General features: G+C 41.1%; 2 protein-coding genes across 2 annotated transcripts; one reads left to right on the top strand and one right to left on the bottom strand.

Moving 5' to 3' along the window:
* Positions 1-1,509: 1,509 nt before the first annotated feature.
* On the bottom strand, positions 1,510-12,880 carry LOC143825154 (vomeronasal type-2 receptor 26-like). Its single transcript, XM_077313179.1, has 7 exons — positions 12,819-12,880; positions 7,339-7,630; positions 6,318-7,213; positions 6,071-6,227; positions 4,816-5,043; positions 3,690-3,816; positions 1,510-2,405 (listed from the first exon to the last, which is right to left on the bottom strand). Exons 1-7 carry the CDS (start codon positions 12,878-12,880, stop codon positions 1,510-1,512), a joined length of 2,658 nt encoding a protein of 885 aa, XP_077169294.1.
* A 6-nt stretch (positions 12,881-12,886) lies between these two features.
* LOC143825153 (vomeronasal type-2 receptor 26-like) lies at positions 12,887-19,585 on the top strand. The gene is made up of 5 exons (XM_077313178.1): positions 12,887-13,030; positions 14,091-14,936; positions 15,564-15,791; positions 16,478-16,604; positions 18,684-19,585. The coding sequence occupies exons 1-5, from the start codon at positions 12,887-12,889 to the stop codon at positions 19,583-19,585; spliced, it is 2,247 nt and encodes a 748-aa protein (XP_077169293.1).
* The last annotated feature ends 1,194 nt before the right edge of the window (positions 19,586-20,779 follow it).

The raw sequence follows: 20,779 nt of genomic DNA, 5'->3' as shown, positions 1-20,779 counted from the left end.
TACTCAGTTGCAAAAGGCCAGGAGGAAAAAAAAAAAACTTTCACATCCCCCACGTTTAGACTGGCTTCTTCTGTTGTCATTTGTACACTAAGCTGCTAAAAAAGGACTTTACTTTCAAACATGATGTTTCAAGATCATTCCTAATATAATCATTCTCAGTGGCATTATGAGTTTATATATATGAGTTTACACAGGCAACTGTTCAGGTCTCACACAACTTTATTAACAGTACAACCCAATGAAGAATTGCTTGAATCTAATGAGTTTAAAGGCAAAATAGACGATATTATAATACAAAATGAAGTTATGTGCAGTAAAGAAAACCCCTTTATGTATAACCTAAGTAGAACATAATGTATGTTCTAAGGCAGCCTTTCTCAACCTTTTTACCATTGTGAAACCCCTGAAACATTCTTCAGGCTTCAAGAAACCTCAGAAGTGACATGATCATGCAGAATTTAGCTAGGAAACATAGCTGTGTACATGCCCACCAAGGGCCCCTCCTTTTCCCACCCCCTCCAGGCCCATCGTTGGCCCTTTTGGGAGGGGTAGGTGGGTCAACATGACCATATATGGTCATATTACCCAATAAATGTCTAACAAATTTTATAAATATATTAAACATTAATTAACGCCCACCCATTCAGGAAACCCTTCCAGGACCGTAAAGAAAACCCAGGGTTTCACTAGACCCTGGTTGAGAAACCTGCCCTAAGGGAACATGTAGGGGTGCCACAAAATGTGGGCATGCAAAATTCTGACTCTGGATCAGGGAACCGCAACATTTCAGAATCTGGACTTTTGGGGCCTTTTATGCATAGGTGTTTCCCCATGCTTTAACCATGCATGTCTGTTGGGTTTGCGTTTAAGTTCTGCATTTCCCCTTGCTTTCACTGCATGCATCCGTCTGGTTTTCTTTTTCATTTTGCACTGATTTGTCTCCCTTCAGTGTTCAATTTTCTTTCTGGTCACTTTTCACCATGTCGTCTGAGACCGATTATGCATGGTGGCAGCCACACCAGGCTGCTGCTAGTTTCTGGCAGCAAAGCAACATGCCCTACTGCATCCTGCGTCCCAACAGGGGAAGACTTCTCCCACTCGACATGGTCTGCCCTGGCTTTTTTTGTGTTCACACAAAGCTGGGGTGGAAAGGTTCTGCAATGCCTTGCCGCAGCAGTGGTGGCAGTGGGGAATGGAGCGGGGGGTTCACTTCACAGAAGGGGCTATTCAAACTGCAGAAGGAAGGAGTAGAATCTTGAGATGACAGAAAAGACATTACCAGTCCAGAATGCAAGCTAGAAAGAGCAGTTTTTACACCCTTCCATCATATTGATGCACCAACCAGCTGGCAGCCTTCCAAGCCCAAGTTAAGTAGCCCAAGAGAAGACAGACTTTCCCTCTGGCCAGCTTACATTTTTGGGGATAGTGCTCAATTCCACACATGAAAACCTCAACAAGAAAGGAGAATTTAAGTACTTCAGGGAGAGCCTTTTCAAATGTCAGGGTTTTCTATCTTCTGATTATCAGATCTCTTTTGTTAACTTCAGGCCTCAGCATAATAATGTAACATTTAGGGAAGAAGATGCAGCCCAGCAGCCCTGCACTAGAAGTTAGGATAGAGAAAATTTCTACAACTACCAGATATTTCCCCTTAGTGCTCAGATAGGTTGGGACAAAGGATAACCAGACACTGCAGAAGACCAACATGCTGAAAGTGATAAATTTCGCTTCATTAAAACTGCCAGGTAAATTCCTGGCTAGGAAAGCCACAGTAAAGCTGACGAGGGCCAGGAAGCCCATGTAGCCCAAGACACAGTAAAACATAGCCACGGACCCCTCGTTACATTTCAGGACAATTTCTTTCCTCTGTGAGACCATATCGACATCTGGGAATGGAGGAGAGGATGCCAGCCACATGCTACATATGCCCACTTGTATAAGGGAACATACAAATACAATAGAGTTGGTCAGCTTTTTCCTGATCCATTTCCTTAGGCTGCTTCCTGGTTTGGTAGCCATGAATACGAGAACCACAGTGATGGTTTTGGCCAACACACAGGAGACAGCCACTGAGAAGACATTGCCAAAAGCCATTTGTCTGAGAAGACACGTCATTTTCTCACGTCGGCCAATGAAGATGAAAGTACAAAGGAAGCAGAAGAGCAGGGAGATGAGGAGCATGTAGCTAAGGTTCCGGTTATTTGCTATGACGATGGGCGTGTTGTGGTGCTTGACAAAGATCCCGAGAACCCAAAGTGTGATCAAGGCGAAGAAAAAAGCAAAACCCATCAAGCTGATCCCCAAAGGTTCTGTGTGAGACAAAAAGGTGACTGCCTTGGAAATACATTGAATTTGCTTTGTGTTTGGATACTGATCTTGTTGGCATGGAGAACAGGAATCCATGTCTGGGGGAAGAAGAAGAAGTGTCCTTTTAGAACTCATTCAGGTGTCCCCTTCTATTATGTAAGGACGATTTTTTCCTTTTTCAATTTACAGCTATCCTACTCTGCTTTTTTTCATATAGATCTGCAAATGTCTTTTGACACACAATACATACATTCCCTATCACAGTGTTATAAACCCCTTGATAATGATGGTTCAGCCATATTGTATGGATCCCTAGGAAGAAGTAATTCGATGGAGAGTAGTCAGAGGAAAGGAGCATCAGCAAAATAAAGCATCTAAGCAGACTATATAAGCATTCAACAAACAATCAAGAAGCAAAATGTTTAACTGAAATCAGAATTTGATTTGGAGAATAGCAAAGTTAGGAAATTAGAGAGCGGTTTATACTTGTGAGCCATCACCAACAAGCGGAGTAGGTGTGGCATAGACATTACTAATAAATAATAAGTAAATGAGTAATTGAAGTTTCCAGTGGTGTAACACAAACACCTTTATGAATACAATTGCTGTAAAACTAGAAGTATTTCTAGCTAGGATAATTTTTTTGCCCCTGTAGATCTTTCCATAGTGAAACAGGTTGGAACGGCAGTTCCATGAAATTTCAGTTTCATTTTGTTACATTAAATTTTTGTTATGGCTGTTTGGTCCTTCAAATCCCCTGGCTCCAAAATAAGAATTAGCCGTTTGAATTGAGCCTGGGAAGAAATCACTTAATGAACTGCAAGCACACGGCAAAAGGTCACATGACACATTTGACTGGAAGAGGAAGAAGAGGAGGTGACCAGTCACTGATGTCAAGTCATAGGCCATGGACAGCAGGCCAAAAGAGCTAGGGACAGGACACCCAGGCAAAATATGAGGAGACATTTAGTAATGAATAAGCCTAGGGTTAGAGGCAAGGTGTTGTCCTCTTCACCACTAAGAAATCCTTTGTCACCATTCTGCTGCTCTTGACATACCTGCACATAGAAGCAGAAACAGGGTACTCCTGCCGTCTACACAGATCTTTTAAAAAGGAATCAAAGAAAAAAGGGGTGCGTATGACTTGTTTAGGGATCATGACCCAGTAGGAAAGACTCTGTGACACAGCATAGTGTTCCATCCCATGAACGGTTGCTCTAATGCAGGGGTAGTCAAACTGCGGCCCTCCAGATGTCCATGGACTAAAATTCCCAGGAGCCCCTGCCAGCATTTGCTGGCAGGGGCTTCTGGGAATTTTGGTCCATGGACATCTGGAGGGCCGCAGTTTGACTACCCCTGCTCTAATGCATTACATATTTTACCTTCCTGGTTTGAAATTTTCCCTTCTGGGCACGGAACACAATCGAAGCAGCAAAATGGCTCCCCTTCCTTCTTTTTCTTTTCAGAACCTGGATAACATCGGTCATTACACAGAGACAGTGGTGTCACCTGTCATCAATAGAAAACATATTTTAAGAATGTGTCCTCAGACGAAGGGAAGCTTGTGTTCATCTCTAAGACCTTGTTCATCTTTAAAGTGCTGCTTGACCTATGTCTAGCTATGCTGAAATGGAAATTTCTTTGCTTAGCAAGTACTCAGATCCTTTCCAGTATTTTACTGAAAGTACTGTTTATTACTTCTAGAAGTTGATGGTTCCATGTGTCTCCCTAATTGTATAATGCTTCTAGGCTTCAACAAGGCATTAGAAACTCAAGATGAAAGTATAATATATATTCCTGATTTTCAGACCCCAAATCTAGTGGTCTTTCTCTAGATTAGGGAGAACGGATCTCTGTTACATCATCTACAGCAGGGTTAGTCAACCTGTGGTCCTCCAGATGTTCATGGACTACAATTCCCATGAGCCCCTGACAGAAAATGAAAATCTGGAGGACCACAGGTTGACTACCCCTGATCTACAGTATAACAATCCTAACACACTTTATTTGAAATCTGAATCAAGATACATAGTTTCACCACTAAGGTTACAGATAATGAATGGTTTAGAATGACAGAAGCAAAGAAAGAGTTTGAAGGGACCTCCAGGGCCATCTGGTCCAGACCCCTGCAAAATGCAGAAAATGGCCACAGGGGCCAAGCACCTACACAATCCCTTCTGTCCACCCATTTACAGTCTGCCTAAATTCACAAAATTAGGATTTCTGTCAGATGGCTATCCAGCCTCTGCTTAAAAACTTCCAAAGGAGAACTTACCAGCTCCTGAGGAAGCCTGTTCCACTGAGGTTTGTGATAAGAACATTTTAAAAGGTATGTAATGAAATAAAATACAGACTTTGAAAGGATTCTAAAAAAAAAACATTTTTTTTTCAGAATGCAACATTACATCCTTAGATTTCTGTTGCTGTTCCACCCCAAGGCCATGTCTAAAGATGTTTCCACATCAACAAGAAGGCTTTATCAAAATTAATAGCTGTAGCAATGTCTACCTGATTAAAATGAGTAGGCCATGTAATCGCGTCTTCATGAATGTCAAATTCATTGCCTGGAACAGCCCAAGGATCCATCTTTCCAACTTTCTTTCTCACAAAGGAGGTATTTGGGAATGTCACTATGTTTGTAATATCAAACTCCACTGAAAACTCCCCATTCTTATTCAAAAACACTGTTTCGCCAGCACTGTTGTTAAATGTCATGTTTCTCAGAAAGGGATGGAGCTATGTGGACAGGGGGAAAAAGGAGCAACTCCATTGCAGCTGTAAACTAGATATGAGAACAACTAAATTCCATGAATGAAGATTGCCTACCAAAAGAGTTTTTTTTAATGAGATGGATATTGACACCTCCCCCCCCCCCCCGAGGTCCCCGATGAGGGCAGAATTGGGAGCTCTCCTCTCTGAGAGTTTGGGCCAATATCATTGTTGTGGAGTACTGGATGACAAATGTACAAAATACGTTTTTAAGTTAACGGAGTTTCATCTCTTTTCTTGGATGTGGGAAACATCCAGAGGAATATCTTAGCTTATTAGGTCCAAATACACCATCCTGAATGACCTTTCTAATCCATAAAGAGTCAGGACAGGAGCCGAGGGACTGTGTATACCAAATGGATGTGTTAACAGGTAGGAGTATTATACAATCATCTAAAGCAGCCCCCTCCCTTTAAACATTTTTTAAAAAGATCTTGATAGATCCCCATTTCTGGTGAATTTGACATCTCTGCCTCTGAGAATGGCTTTTACCACCTTGAGATTTCATGAAATACCTTCTGCAGTATGCAATGGCAGGCAGCAGGGGATACAGGTTGTGCAGTGTCTATACAAGTGTAGTATGGGGAACATGGAAGATCTGACCCAGTATACATTGATTTTTTATTTTTATGTGGACCCACAAATACATTTCTTAGTAAGTTATCCCTGATGGTTTCTGGTGCCCCAGATTTTGAGAAAGAGATCCTTTATTGTCAGATAAAGATCCATATGTCTCTAGCAGAGTCACATTGTTTGCAATGGCAGCCAAAAAAAATTAGGTCTACAGTGTTGGGGTGACACCCTGATATCTGGAGATGTATCCTGTTAGTTATATCATATGTATTATAATTAATCATGTTTTTTAATTCCTGTTACAGTAACATTGTTGTGTTTTTAATGGATCTATGTGTGTTATGATCTATAATGGCTCATGGCCAATCCAATACATTTGACTTGACTATACTAGGACAATGCCATTTTAATCTTTTTTTACTGCTCGTAGATGGACATGTTGGATGACAGAAGGCAAATTATGACTCACACACTGCTGCATATTCAGCTTCCCCAGGAAGAGGTGGCTATTCTTGGTGACATACCCATGCAAATATACATATTCAAATCCTACAACAAGGGTTGATCTCAAAATGTTACTAATTAAAAAAAAACAAGAAATGATCAAGAAACTAAAAGGCAGAAAGAAAGAAATGTGTTGATATTTTAATTAACAGATATGTTCTAACTACACAAAGATTTTATGTGTCCATATTATTGCATGCTCCCTGCTATTAACTTTAGGTACCTGCCATGGCTGGATTTTCTGATGTTCCAGCCTCCCTCTGTGTAATTTAACTTTAGATGATTGCATGGCATGAACACTATTTGCAATAGCATGGACAGCGTTGTAGATGCTATAACTATGACCAGTCATGCTCATTTCAAAGAAAGGTCCAGGAAGACTCTCAAGCCTCTCTTCTCCAGTGCAGGTACCTTCAACCTCCTCATAATTGGGAAATGAACAACCAAAGGCTTGCTCCCAGAACGTTTGAATGAAACCATCTCCCTTGACATCCTGTGGCCTTAAGTTCAGAAGGAAATTTTGAAAACCAGGGACCTCCTGGGAGTGAACGGTGAAGGCCAGAGCACCATGGAAGCTTCGTATAGACCAACCCTCATGTATGTTGATTGCTGAGAAATCCATCTGAGCTGCCATAATCCACACTTTACTATATGATGCCTTGTTAGAAGATTCTCCTTGGTACAGCAGCCCTCTCAAACACATAAAGGCCTGGGTTTCTCCATGGACAACAGCAGCACTGGCTTTGCTTCCCATAATAGCTTCATATATTTCATGCCAGTTGTTCTGTGCGTTAAAGTATTCTGTAAAAGAACCAAAAGTAGAAATTCTTTCTACGAAGGCAGAACATATGCCTTTCTGCAAAAGTGCTGGTAACAGAGTCTTCAGAAAATGTTCTCCATTGCTATCTTTCAGGGTTACCAGACCTATCCATGTCCACCTAAAATGCAGCAGTAACTGGATAATCCCATTGTATTGATGGACTTCATCTGGAACCATCCGATATAAAACAAGGGATCTGGTCTGATCGTTCATCATGGGAGTGAAATCACCATAGCTAAACTAAAAGGCAGAAGGAACAGAAATTTAACAGAAATGTACATTGTCATTACATGGATCCTACATTGTTTCTAAGTACATAATCTTTCACAGTTATGGATTCTCCATGTTGTACATTCACATTTTACCTGTGGAAGTTTGTAGATATCTAACAGGGCTGCCAAATGGAAGGATGCTTCTGCACCTAATCCTCCAATTACTGCTGTCAGTTTGCTATGACCTTCACATTCATAGTTGGGGAGAAAATGCTGAAATGTGGAGAGAAGCTCTATGGCATTGTAATAGGTCCTTCTTGCACTGAAGTAGGTCTCCAAGATATGGAATCCCAAGGATACATTAGATAAGATCTTTGGATTTTCATTGATCTCACTCACAGCAAATGCCAAGGCTAGAATATGTTGGTAATTCTTTGTCACTACTCTGCAAATTAAAGAAAAGAACCAAATGTTTCACAAGGCCAGGCAATATTTTGTGATGTCCTTTCCCCTCTTTCAACCTTCTGAAAGATCTGTTCCATCTGAATATCAGCTCTATATGTTTTTTTTAACATCAGCCTGAGATCAGAACACCATGAATACAATGTGAAAATTACAAAGAGAAGGGGGTGGTGGGGAATGATACCAGCAGGCATGTTGCAGTGACTCCTGTCTTTTTCTTACCAGACTCTATAACAAAAGCATCAATAGTAGTCCTCCAAAACCTACAGGAAATATATGAGACAATTAAGGCAGGCTAAGGAAATGTGATCAGTTTCATCAATATTCAGTGTTATGATTAAATTAGATCAAGATGGAACAAGGATGAAACACTTTCCAAATACAATACTATACAAAGTTCATTTTGAAGCTTTACTTACTAAAGAAATCATAACTGAAGATAAGTAACAAATATTATAAAATAATATTATTATAATAATTATAAAGCCCTGGCCCCGACCTCTAATATGAGTTATTGTGGGAAACAGACAAAAGCAAATGGTATAGAGAAGGTGATAAATTAAATAACAGGGTAGATTTCACTCAATGTAAAACCTTTCTTCTTACTACTACAGACCATATCCAATATCTTTTGGCCACACAGTTCTCTACCAAAGGACTTTGGCCAAAGAGGGCAATAATCTTCCCATTTCAACCAGCAGAAAAGCCAGATGATTACAAGCCGTAAGAAAGGAAAAGGACTTCCGAGATGGATTTTAAAATACCATTTTAATTTTGAAGTAAATGAAAGCCTTGGAAAAACTGATACTAAAAGAGTGAAGAACAACAACAAAAATCCTTACATGGGAGATCCAGGATCTGGAGAAGGATTTTCATGGAAGGAATATTCACCATCCAAAATCAGTATCACTTGAGACACACTTGCACCAATCATGAAGTCTCCTCTCCTGTAATACTTATGAGGAGTAGGAACAGGGTCCCTGATGGGACACTTATTGGCATGTGCCAGAAGCTCAGCCCAAGGTATTGCAGCAACAAGAACAAAACCTGCAACACCACCATCGTGACCCTATGTCTCCTATAGCAACTAGAAACTGCTTTGACAAAATCTCGTCTTCTTAAATCCGGCTTTGAATTTTAAAGGGAGTGGCACATGCAAGGGGGTTCATGATTATGGCTCATGTACATTATTTTGAAATGATCAACATCTAGTGATCCACAGGGAACTCTGGAGTGAAGGGTAATTTCAGGGTAAATCAGCGAGAAGGGTATTGCATGTAATTAACCTGCCACAAGATATTGGGACCTTCCTGGAACTATGCCTAACAAACTTCCTGAAGAAATGAAATAATTTGGCCACAGCTGTTCTCTGAGTTTTAGTGTAAGTGGCCTCCACCCATCTACACAGAGAGAATGCCCTTCCTGTTGAGACCCTGGACAAGCAGTTACAGATGATGTTTGATCTTTAAATCAACCAGTATCCCAAGGCTGTGTTAAACTGGAATCTGAACATTGCAAACATATCTGAACATTTCAAATCTTTCTATATGGTCATGGTTGTGGGTGGCACTGAACCCCCACCGAAAATGACTCATTTTTTTAAATTGCTCAATGAATGTATTATTTATTATAAGAGAAACTTACACATAGTACAGATTACATTGTGTCCTTTTACTTCCTAAAGGAAACCCTCTGGCTTGGAAACAGAAGAGGGATCAAGATCAAGTCACAAAGGGAGGCAGTTCAGTGAGCCGACTTTACAAATAAAATAATAAATGGGGGAAGAGCTGAGGAAGGAAGCTTAGGGTTAAAGGTTTGGGATGATTATTTTCATATTAGCCACATTAGAACTTCATGGTGTTGGAGAACTTGCTTATCACTCGGCTAGCCTGTAATTGGTGAATTACAAGCAAAATTGATTGGTCTGGAAAATTCTATTGCTTTTTTTTACTATTAGGGCCATACCAACAAAAATCTCTATAGACTTGCAGCTGCTCATATTCCAGTGGTTCTCAACCTGGGGGTTGGGACCCCTTTGGAGGGTCAAATGACCCTTTCACAGGGGTCGCAGCAGGTCAATCAGCTTGGGCAGGGCTACACATCTATCTATCTATCTATCTATCTATCTATCTATCTATCTATCTATCTATCTATCATTTCTAGGTCAATGGAACAGAAAATATATCTTCCCAACATCTTCTTCATTATAATTTTCAAGACAGTTTTCTATACATTACTTCAATAGCTATTTCAAACATTTTAAATTTCATATTTCCAACTATATTATTAATTTCATCAGCACTATATATTCCAACATTTCCGTGTACCAGATATAGCTTTCAACATACCACACTTTAAAAGAAAGTCTATTACATCGAACAATGAATAATAAAGTTTTTTTGTTCAGCATCCACTTACTGGTTTTCCTCATTTATTCATTTGAGAGGATGTAGCCTTCGGTATTTTTGACTAGTTAGTCAGACGATAAGGAGAGATGGAGGCAATACTTCAGGTTGCCTGAGAATAGGTTGGACTAGAAATGTGCACAGGGAAAAAAATTCAGACCGCTTTGGATTTGGACCGAGTCAATTTCACTGAATCTGAAAAAGTTCAAAGCACCCTTCCCTGGCTCGGATTTGGCCATATCAAAGGTCAGAAAGCAACTGATCCTTTGACAGATCAGCTGCTTGGCAGGCCTTTTAAATGCCTCCCTCCATTTTCCCAGGCAGCAGAGAATGTGCTTTTCTGCTGGAGAATGCTTTGAGGGAGGCATTTAAAAGTCCTTCCAAGCAATTGAAGTTGACATACCAGCTGATTTCCCTTCCCCACCTTCTCAGCTGCAGCCTGAGGAAGTTGATGGAGAGGTACTTAAACCATCCAAATCATGGCTGATGTGATTTGGCCACCACTGATCTGACCCATTTAAATTGCAGGGATGGGCAATTCAGCTAGGATAGGGTCCAAAAGTACCCCAGTCAGCCTTGATTGGGATACTTTTCAGCTTATCCAAACTGAACCACCCATCCCCAGATAGAACTAATTAATGAATGCCCTGGTTGGTCAACTATACATTACCTGTCTTCGCTTCCTTACACTCATTTCCCCTTGCTCCCCAAAACAGCTGCGGGGAGCTGCTTGTCAAAGAGAGAGAAAGTTCAGAAAAGTGTCATGGTGTAAGGAAGGAATGGTTCCTCTCTTCCAAGCAGGTTTTTATTTTTTGTTTGTTTGGTTTGTGTTTGCATGAAATCCATGCGAGGGAATTTATTTCACCAGTTTCGCTGCTCCATGGCTCCACATCAGCAAAATAACTCCCCCTGGGTGGTTTTCACGTGGAAAAATATAACCCTGCTGGAAAATTTCCTACCCCATAAGAGTGATCCAACCTCATGTGGACTCTCTCTCTCTCGTTTTAAACACGCATTTCTCCACAGGTATTGTGTCGTGGGGGGGCATGAATGTGTCATTAATCTCTGAGAGAGATGGGTCCATTTTCAAGCTAGCTTGAGTGGTCAGGTTAGCTGGGGTCTCCAAGCCCAAACTTGCTTGAGCTACTATATGCAAGAGAGGGGTGAGGTTTAGAAACTCTCAGATCATTTTGATGTGCCAGCTGGCATTATCAAAATGATGGCAATTAATTCTGCCTCTGCGGAGGCCCAATAACTATTTATAGGGGGGGGGGGAAACAACCATCAAGAGTGATGTAAGTAGTATATATAATATCTACTATGTCATTTGGATCTGAGAGTACAGAGGTGTGAGAGGCATTTTTCTCTGTGTTGGAGGATTTATAAAGCAGGCACCAGAAGACCTGCCAGTGCAGTGCTGGAGACTCTCAATAGAATGTGGAGATGTAGAAATCCGTGTTCTGAGGGAACATTTGTGTTTAGGCTGGTGCTGCTACTTCTGATGTCTTCTGTCGCCAGCCAGGCTCATAGGAATAAATGCACTGTCCGTGATCCTTCCCCTATTCTTCATAGGTACTTGGAGCCAGGTGACCTCATCATAGGTGGCATTACTTCCCAGATCTCAATGTTTCCTAACGCAAATGACTTCCAGGAGCACCCCCATGAGTTTCTAACTACTGAAACTGTGTAAGGTATAATTTTATTGATCTCTTTCTATGAGTAGTATCCTGCTTGTATTTTCAGTTAAAACATAATTATCTCTCGGTAGCTTTTGACGATCCCCCAAAGTCCACACTGTGTATCTTTGAACCACCATGAAGAATGAATGCATGTGGCATCAGGGTTGTAGTAAGGTGAATAATTGACTCTGATGGTACAAAACAGTTGTCTGGGTCCAATTTGATAGATCTATTGGTCCGTCAATAGTATCCCTTCTAGGGTGAGTTATTGCTGACATAAGGGAACTCTACACACTTTTGGAGATCTATGTTTAGAACCAAATAGACACACAGACATTTTCAAACATCTTTGATTCTCCAGTCTTCTCAGTGTCCATCTATCATAATCTCCATGGATGTTTTTCTGAACAATCAGTAAGCACATAATACACATTTTAGGTTAATTCCTATACTAAATATATATATGGAAATGGAACGATGTTATCACAATATTGTTCTGTGTGTGTGGGGGGGAAGGGGGTGACTGCTTCTAAAACAGTGGTTCTCAACCTTCCTAGTGCTGTGACCCTTTAATCCAGTTCCTCATGTTGTGGTGACCCCCAACCATAAAATTATGCAAGTGTTATTTCACAGAAATTAAATCAAAACTGACCAATGGCATGAAGGTCCATTGTTCACGACTGTATATAAATTGGTTTTCTTTTTCTGGGATTCCTCAGTTCAGTTCTGCCTTTTGTCCCACCATGCCAATCTCGCACTTTTTCTCTGCTCCAGACAGACGAATGCTCTCTTGATCTACCCCACAGGGCTGTTGTATGGATGGCGCCCTCCCCAGCCAAGCTGCTTGCCCTGCCACAACCCCTGTGAAAGGGTTGTTCAACCCCCAAAGGGGTCCCGACCCCCAGGTTGAGAACCACTGTTCTAAAAAAAAATGTCCTCATGATTATAGCAATGATTTGATCAAATGCAGAATCTCTCTCTGATGCTGAATACAATTCTCGTTGTAGGGTTGTGACTAAGAACTACCATCATGTCTTAGCCTTGGTATTTGCTGTTGAGGAAATTAATGCAAACCACCAGCTCTTACCCAATATCACTTTGGGCTTCCACATCTATGACAGCAACTTCAATGCCAGACAGACCTACCATGCCGTAATGGAACTTCTTTCCACACAAAACAGATTTTCCCCCAACTACAAGTATGGCACCCAGAACATGCCGATATCTGTCATTGGAGCTCTGTACCCTGATATCTCTCTCTGTGTAGCAAACATACTGGGCATTTACAAGACTCCACAGGTAGCAATGATTCCAACAAGTCAATGATAATTTCTTCTGTGTAGCAAACGTATGGGGCATTTAGAACTCTCCACAGGCAGTGGATTGCAATCCTAAGCAGAGTTGGATCCTTCTAAGTCAATGGACTTGAGGATCTGGATGCTAACAATCTCACTTTTGGTCTCCCTTTCTCTTTTCTTCAAATTAAGATGCAGGCAGGGTATGCACTTTGAAATCATTTCTCACATTAAACCATGACTACGCCCTCCCTGCCCCAATTCCCTTCCGGGCATGCAAGTCTCCAATCTGCTGCCCTTCCTATCCAGGGGAGTGTCCCACCCTGGACACAAGAGGAGGCACAAATCTCTTCTGGACCCATTCAGGGCATGCAACTGCCAAATGCATCTATAGTAGGGAGGGAGGGTGGGAATCTCATCTGCATCCCAGGAGATGAGGGCAGGCAGAGCAAGAAGTGCTCAATTGTGCCTGCTCCTTTCAGACAATCCCATAGCAGCATGTGCACTCCGGGCTCCACTCCCCCCTTTCCGTGTATTCCCCCACCTGCCCTACCCACCGCGTCAATGGTGGTCTCGGCTTAAGCCGAGCTGCAAATTATTGTTAAAGCAATTGAAGGCATTTGGTTTGCAAATACTCATGAATGATGCCGACTGAAAAATGAATTTAAACCCAGTTGCTTTCAGGAACAATGCTAAGTTTGGTGTAGTGGTTAGGAGTGCGGACTTCTAATCTGGCATGCCGGGTTCAATTCTGTGCTCCCCCACATGCAGCCAGCTGGGTGACCTTGGGCTTGCCACGGCACTGATAAAACTGTTCTGACCGAGCAGTGATATCAGCGCTCTCTCAGCCTCACCCACCCCACAGGGTGTCTGTTTTGGGGAGAGGAAAGGGAAGGCGACTGTAAGCCGCTTTGAGCCTCCTTCGGGTAGGGAAAAGCGGCATGTAAGAACCAACTCTTCTTCTTCTAAAAAAAATTCAAGAAGAGAATCAGTAGACGCACTGTATTTTTAACATGTGTCCATGTGTCCTCTGCTCCTCTCACTCAAAATCTCTCTCTCCATAGTTTATATATGGGGAAAATCCAAGTATTCCTGGTAAAGCTGAAGCCAGTTCACTCTACAAGATGGTCCCAAATGAGGTCTACGAGTATAGAGGAATACTCCATCTCCTTCTGTATTTCAGGTGGACCTGGGTTGGCTTCCTTGTTTCAGAGGCTGACAACGGACAAAGGTTTCTGCAGACTGTACTTGCCCTTCTTCCTCTCAGCGGCATCTGTTTTGACTTTTTGGAAAGACTGAAAGTATCTTATGACTTTAATGACTTTATCAGTTCTCTGGCGGCAATATATAAAGTTTGCATGACAAGCAATGCTGCCGTGGTGGTTGTCTATGACGAAGAGATGACACGCTTTAGATGGTTGTTATATCTTCCTGAAATGGAAAGTGTGACCATTGGGCCTAAAGGTAAAGTGTGGATTCTGACCATTCAAATGGTATTCACATCACTGCTATACCAAAGGAGTTGGGATATACAAACCATTCATGGTGCTCTCTCCTTCACCATTCATTCAAAAGAATTATTAGGGTTCCAGAATTTTCTCCAGACTAGAAAGCATTTCTTGATAAAAGAAGATGACTTTGTTAGGGAATTTTGGGAGAAAGCATTTGAATGTGTCTATCCAACCACGTTAGTTACCATGGAAACTGAGAACATCTGCACTGGGTCAGAAAAGCTGGAGAGTCTTCCAAAACCTTTTTTTGAAATGAACATGATTGGCCATAGCTACAACATCTACAATGCTGTCTATGCTGTGGCCCATGCTTTACATGCCATGCAGTCGTCTCAACATAATCCCAGAGCCAGGACTGATATCAGAAGATTGAATCTTCAGGATTCACAAACTTGGCAGGTAATATAGATTCATTCCACATGGGAGTATAGGTGGGAAATGGTCTTTTATATATGTGGGTCCAGGACCTGAAGTGACTTCAAGGCCATAATCAACACCTAGAATTGAAAGGCCAATGTAGCTGTTTTAAACTGGAGAAGATATGGTTCCATCAACTAGATCTTGACAATAATTGGATTGTGGTATTCTTAACCAAATGTAATTATTATTAGGGATTATCATTAAAGCAGCCCAAATCAGAGTACATTGTTATAATCCAGCCTTGAGATGATAAAAACAGGGAACAGCATGGCCCAGTCAGCTGAATTCAAGAAGACTGAGAATTGGCAAACCACAGGCAGATAATAAAAAAGCATTCATAGCCATATCAGTTTTCTTTTCTGTACACATGCATTAAGGATGAATCAAAGTCCAAATAGTTCTTGAGATGGTCAGACACATTTTACATCCATTTGCTTTCTTCTAAGAACAAATTTGTCTCAGATGAAACATTTGTTTAGAATTTAAGCTGTTTTAAGGGAAAGTCAATTTTAATTTAAAAGAAAATTAAACAAAGCAAAAAAACCCAGAAATGTTTCTCAAAGACATTCTCAGCATCTTGTATCTATGTTTTCCTTTTGAATGCAGCTCCACCATTTCTTGAAGAAAGTCTCATTTAACAACAGTGCTGGTGATGAGATTTCTTTTGACCACAATGGGGAACTGATAACTGGATTTGATATTACCAATTGGGTCACTTTCCCTAACCAGTCCTTCCTTAGGCTGAAAGTAGGAATGCTGAATTCCCAAGGGCCCCAAGGCAATACCCTCACCATTCAAGAGGAATCTATAACATGGCACAGCAGTTTTAACCAGGTAGGAGCTGGAGGCAGGTGCTTTGGCAGTGTTTCAGCATTTAATGAATTATTCCTGGTCCGCACAGTGAATTTCATTAGGACACACTCTACTTCATATTGTTTAATTTGTATATTTGTAGTTGGATGTGATATAGAAAGATAAAAGATTTTTGTGTATGTGTGTGTATGGACAAAAAGGTAAAAGAAACTGGATTAAGATACCGAGAGTAGCTTCAGTTCAGGAGTAAGAGCAACTAATTATGTCAAAAAAATTCATTCTGGGTGACATTTCTACCACCATGTTGTTTTAACAGAGAGCCGGTTTGGTGTAGTGGTTAGGAGTGCGGACTTCTAATCTGGCATGATGGGTTCGATTCTGCATTCCCCCACATGCAGGTGACCTTGGGCTCCCCATGGCACTGATAGAGCTGCTCTGACCGAGCAGTGATGTCAGGGCTCTCTCAGCCTCACCCACCTCACAGGGTGTCTGTTATCGGGAGAGGAAAGGGAAGGCGACTGTAAGCCGCTTTGAGCCTCCATCATGTAGAGAAAAGTGGCATATAAGAACCAACTCTTCTTCTTCTTCTTCTTCTTCTTCTTCTTCTTCTTCTTCTTCTTCTTCTTCTTCTTAATATTATTATTATTATTAATATTATTATTATTATTATTATTAATATTATTAATATTATTTAAATGTATTACCAGAGTTTGCCCATTTCTGTGTGTACCGAGAGCTGCTACCCTGGCCATAGGAAAACAAAGCAGGAGGGGAGGCCATTTTGTTGCTATGATTGCATTCCATGTCCAAGAGAAAAGATCGCAAGCCAGAAAGGTAAGAAACCTACAAGACATTCCTGCAGAGAGTTAAATTGTTTTCATGAGCCCAGTGACACAAATGGATTTAGAAAAGTATAGAACACTCAGAACAATCTTAGAATTTCCACATCCCATACCCCTCCCAAACAGCATTAGCAGAGAGGGAAGAACAGAGATGAAGCTGGTCTTGCCAAACAGCTGTTTGACAGGATTTTCCCCCTCCCTTTAAATCTGAAAGGGCCATTATTTTATATGAGAAGATTGGGCCTCCAAAATGGAGGTCGGGTCCATAGTCATAAAACATAATGTCCCTTTCAAATTCAAAGAGATTGCAGATGCCAACTAACTGTTGATTGGACAAGCGTGACGTGGAAGTATAGGTCTACCAGAATTGGGATATAATGGAGCCATTACTTTCTATGGGCTGTAGAGAGGCTACATCTGCCACCTTGGGTAAATACAGATGAGATACCTGAATGATATGGGTCATCAAATTTTTCTCTTTTCCACTATTTCCTTTTACCTTCCCTGGCAGTAGAGATGGGTACAAAGTATCTCACAAACTAAACATCATGATGAATTTTCATTAATTTGTGATTTGCAAACTGAATTTCCTGGCAGGTCAACTGGTATGGCAGGTCAACTGAAGTTCCTAATAATATATACAATGAGTAAATACAATTTCTTTTACATCTTTTATATACCAGAAGGAACAACCATTACAGCTTCTAGATTAATTCCATTTTCATTGGCTTCATCAGTGGTTGAAACCTCCAATCCTCCAAGGTGCCGTGACCCCGTGCTTGGGGTCATTTAAGATATCTTGATGAGACCCAAACAACTAAATTAGAGGTTATTTGGGGCTTGGATATCTCTTCATTACATATTCCTACTGTGGCATTGATATGGGGACTGCATCTGCCTGGCCTACTGGCCTGTCTATATGGCCCCTTGCATATAACTAGGATCTGGGGGCAGGAATTGTAACACTGCTGGGATCATGTGTTGACCATGGGTGGACCCCCAATTCAGGGAAATTGATGGATTGTCCTGATGGTTTTGGCCTCACTGTAACATTGCTGTGAGGTGACAGCAGAATTGTTATGGATTCTCTGCTTCCATGGACATGATGCAAATGCATGATGCAGCCTTTGCGTCATGGTCCTTCTCTTTTTGGAGAGATAAATGATGGCACCCGAGCTCTGCTGGCAGCCCAGAACCACCACCACAGCATCTTTCAGTACTGAGCAACATTTTACTGACTTTTCCTGGCAGCCCAATGCTGAATTACCCCAAATAATTAAAACTTTAGCCTCCAGTCATACACGCCAAGAAAGAATTGCCCCTTAAAATGCATAACTGGTTTGTTGAAATGATGAAACCTAGTCCCATTCCGCACACATTAGATAATGCACTTTCAATGCACTTTAGAATTAGATTTTCCTATTCTGCACAGGAAAATCCAGATGCAAAAGTACACTGAAAGTGTATTATCCTATACATTCAGAATGAGCCCTAGTCACAAATTGGAAAGCTTGTGTGTAGGAGTGTTCAGAAAGTGGAGTACTTCCAATGAATAAACCCTTCTGCTGCAAGTGGTTCTAACAAACGGACCAAAAGGTGGGTCTAGGCCTTGAAAGGCAGAGGAAAAAATGGATTAATATTAACAGGCTCCTCCAGGTGACTTCACAGCAAGTTTCATTTTCGCTCTGAACAACACATAAAAAAACTATAAATTCCAACTTGTTGCTTGGTGATTCAACAGTGTATAATAGACAAGTATTGTCCAATATACATCAAGTACCTACATGATCAACTTTACAGGACAAAACTGTGTTCTTGGGCAAGTCTAGACTGGTGTTCTATCATCTTAAAAATATTTGACTAGAAAATTCCTCAAACAAACCAGAGGTAGAAGAGTTGGCAGTGGGTGGCTCTCTAACCTCCAAAGATGGCTACAAATGTTGAACAAGTAGTTTATCATTTGAATCATCACATTACACTGGCTCCCTTTTCTTAATCTATGGGATGATCTATGTGAGATGGAGATCTTTTGAAATTTGAGAACATTCAGAATGAACATTTTCATTTCCAGATTTGGATGATTGCTATAAATGCCCAGAAGATCAATATCCCAATGAAGACCATGATTTATGCATTCCAAAAGCTATAAGCTTCTTGTCTTATGGAGATCCCTTAGGGATCAGTTTAGCTCTTTTGGTGCTTTCATTTTCATGGCTCACTGTTTTGGTTTTAGGCAGCTTTCTAAAATACCACAATACTCCCATCGTCAAAGCCAACAACAGCAGTCTCACTTACAGCCTTCTCATCTCCATCCTGCTCTGCTTCCTTTGTGCCTTGCTATTTATTGGGCGACCCGGATTGGTGACATGCCTCACACGACACACTGCTTTTGGCATCATCTTCTCCATTGCTGTATCCTGTGTGCTGGCAAAGACTGTCACCGTGGTTCTGATTTTTATGAGCACCAAGCCAGGATCCAGGATGAAGAAATTGGTGGGGAAAGCCTTCACCTATTATATTGTTTTTTCCTGCACACTTATCCAAACAGGCCTTTGTGCTATATGGTTGGCAGTCTGTCCCCCATTCCCAGATGTTGATATGAATTCAATGACTGAAGCAATCATCTTGGAATGTAATGAGGGATCACCTACCATGTTTTACTGCATCTTGGGCTACATGGGTTTCCTGGCCTGTGTCAGTTTCCTGGTGGCTTTCCTAGCCAGGAAGTTACCTGACAGTTTCAATGAGGCCAAGTTTATCACTTTCAGCATGTTGATATTTTGCACTGTCTGGTTATGCTTTGTTCCAACCTACCTGAGCACCAAGGGGAAATACATGGTGGCTGTGGAGATCTTCTCTATCTTGGTTTCCACTGCTGGGTTGCTGGGTTGCATCTTTGCCCCTAAATGTTACATCATTGTGTTTAGACCTGAGTTGAACAAGAGGGAACAAATAGTGAGGAGGAAGAAATAAAAAACTTCAGTGTTTGTCAAGAATATGGATAAACCTATACTTCCTTTTTTTCTGATAGAAAGTCAAAATTCCATCTTCTCAAATATGTATTTTCATCTAAAGCCATTGTGTTTGATACAATTTCCTTGAGTTTTTGTGGTTGCTTTTTAATAAAAACCATTTGCATATGTCACATAGGACTGCACTGAACTGAAAGGAATCTTAACTAAACATCCTGCCATACACTACCTTCTCACACTTTCTGATTTTCTTTTAGAGATAATTCCAAAGTTCAAAAGGTTTTTTTTAATTTCACTTTTACCATGCATATCAGTCCAGGAGTTTTCTATTCTGAAGTGGTTTTTCCCCTTCAGCAGTCAGTTCACATTTCAGTCACTGTTGTTTTGATTCCCTTCGTCCCCCCCCCCCCCCCGTTTCACTTCCAAGCTGAAGGTAATTAAAAAACATACAGATTTCCTCAGATCCTCCCACTATGCCCTTTTGGGGGGGGGCACTCTCCTTTCCATGTTGAGATCATTCCACTCTGCAACTTCCACCATCCACCCTCCTTCATCAGTATACAAGCTCCACTATTGCTTACATTTTCACCATGTACATTTCGGGGGTGAGAGAGGTCACCAGCAGGATGAGTCTATCAATATATGTTTATCGCTAAACTAATTTAATTGAGGAGGAACATATTGACAGGGAAAGACTGAAGTATAAGTGGGAATCTTTTCTGTATTTAAAGAGAACAAAGTTGAGAAGTGGTGATTTGTGTGGGCTTACACCCATACAGGCATTTTTCAGGTTTTGTTCAAATATCTATGTTGCCTATTCATTACTTCAGTTGTTTGCATTAATTATCCACAGATTAGACATGATAAGTATAAAATTCATTGATGATGAAGTGATGTAGACAAATCTTAATTAGCAGGATGATTTTTTAGGCCTTCCTGAGATGAAAAGGAGGAAAGTGTATAAATATAAGTTATGAAGAGATCAGGGCCCTGCCTGAACTCCCAGAATTCCGCAGGTCCTGCAAAACGCATTTGACTGATGCTAATCTGACATAGAAACATCCAGTGGTCCCCCTCAAATCATACCCTCCATAATCTGAACGTTTCTGGCCTCCCTAGGGGCTTTGTTAAAGATGTTCTGTTGGGATCGTTCAATGAGTTAATTATGGTAACCTGTTAAGTTTATATTTACTGT

The sequence above is a fragment of the Paroedura picta genome, chromosome 16 (assembly GCF_049243985.1).
Source record: "Paroedura picta isolate Pp20150507F chromosome 16, Ppicta_v3.0, whole genome shotgun sequence".
NCBI lineage: Eukaryota > Metazoa > Chordata > Lepidosauria > Squamata > Gekkonidae > Paroedura > Paroedura picta.
The sequence above is the reverse complement of the archived record's forward strand: the minus strand, read 5'-3'. Positions and strand labels throughout refer to the sequence as shown.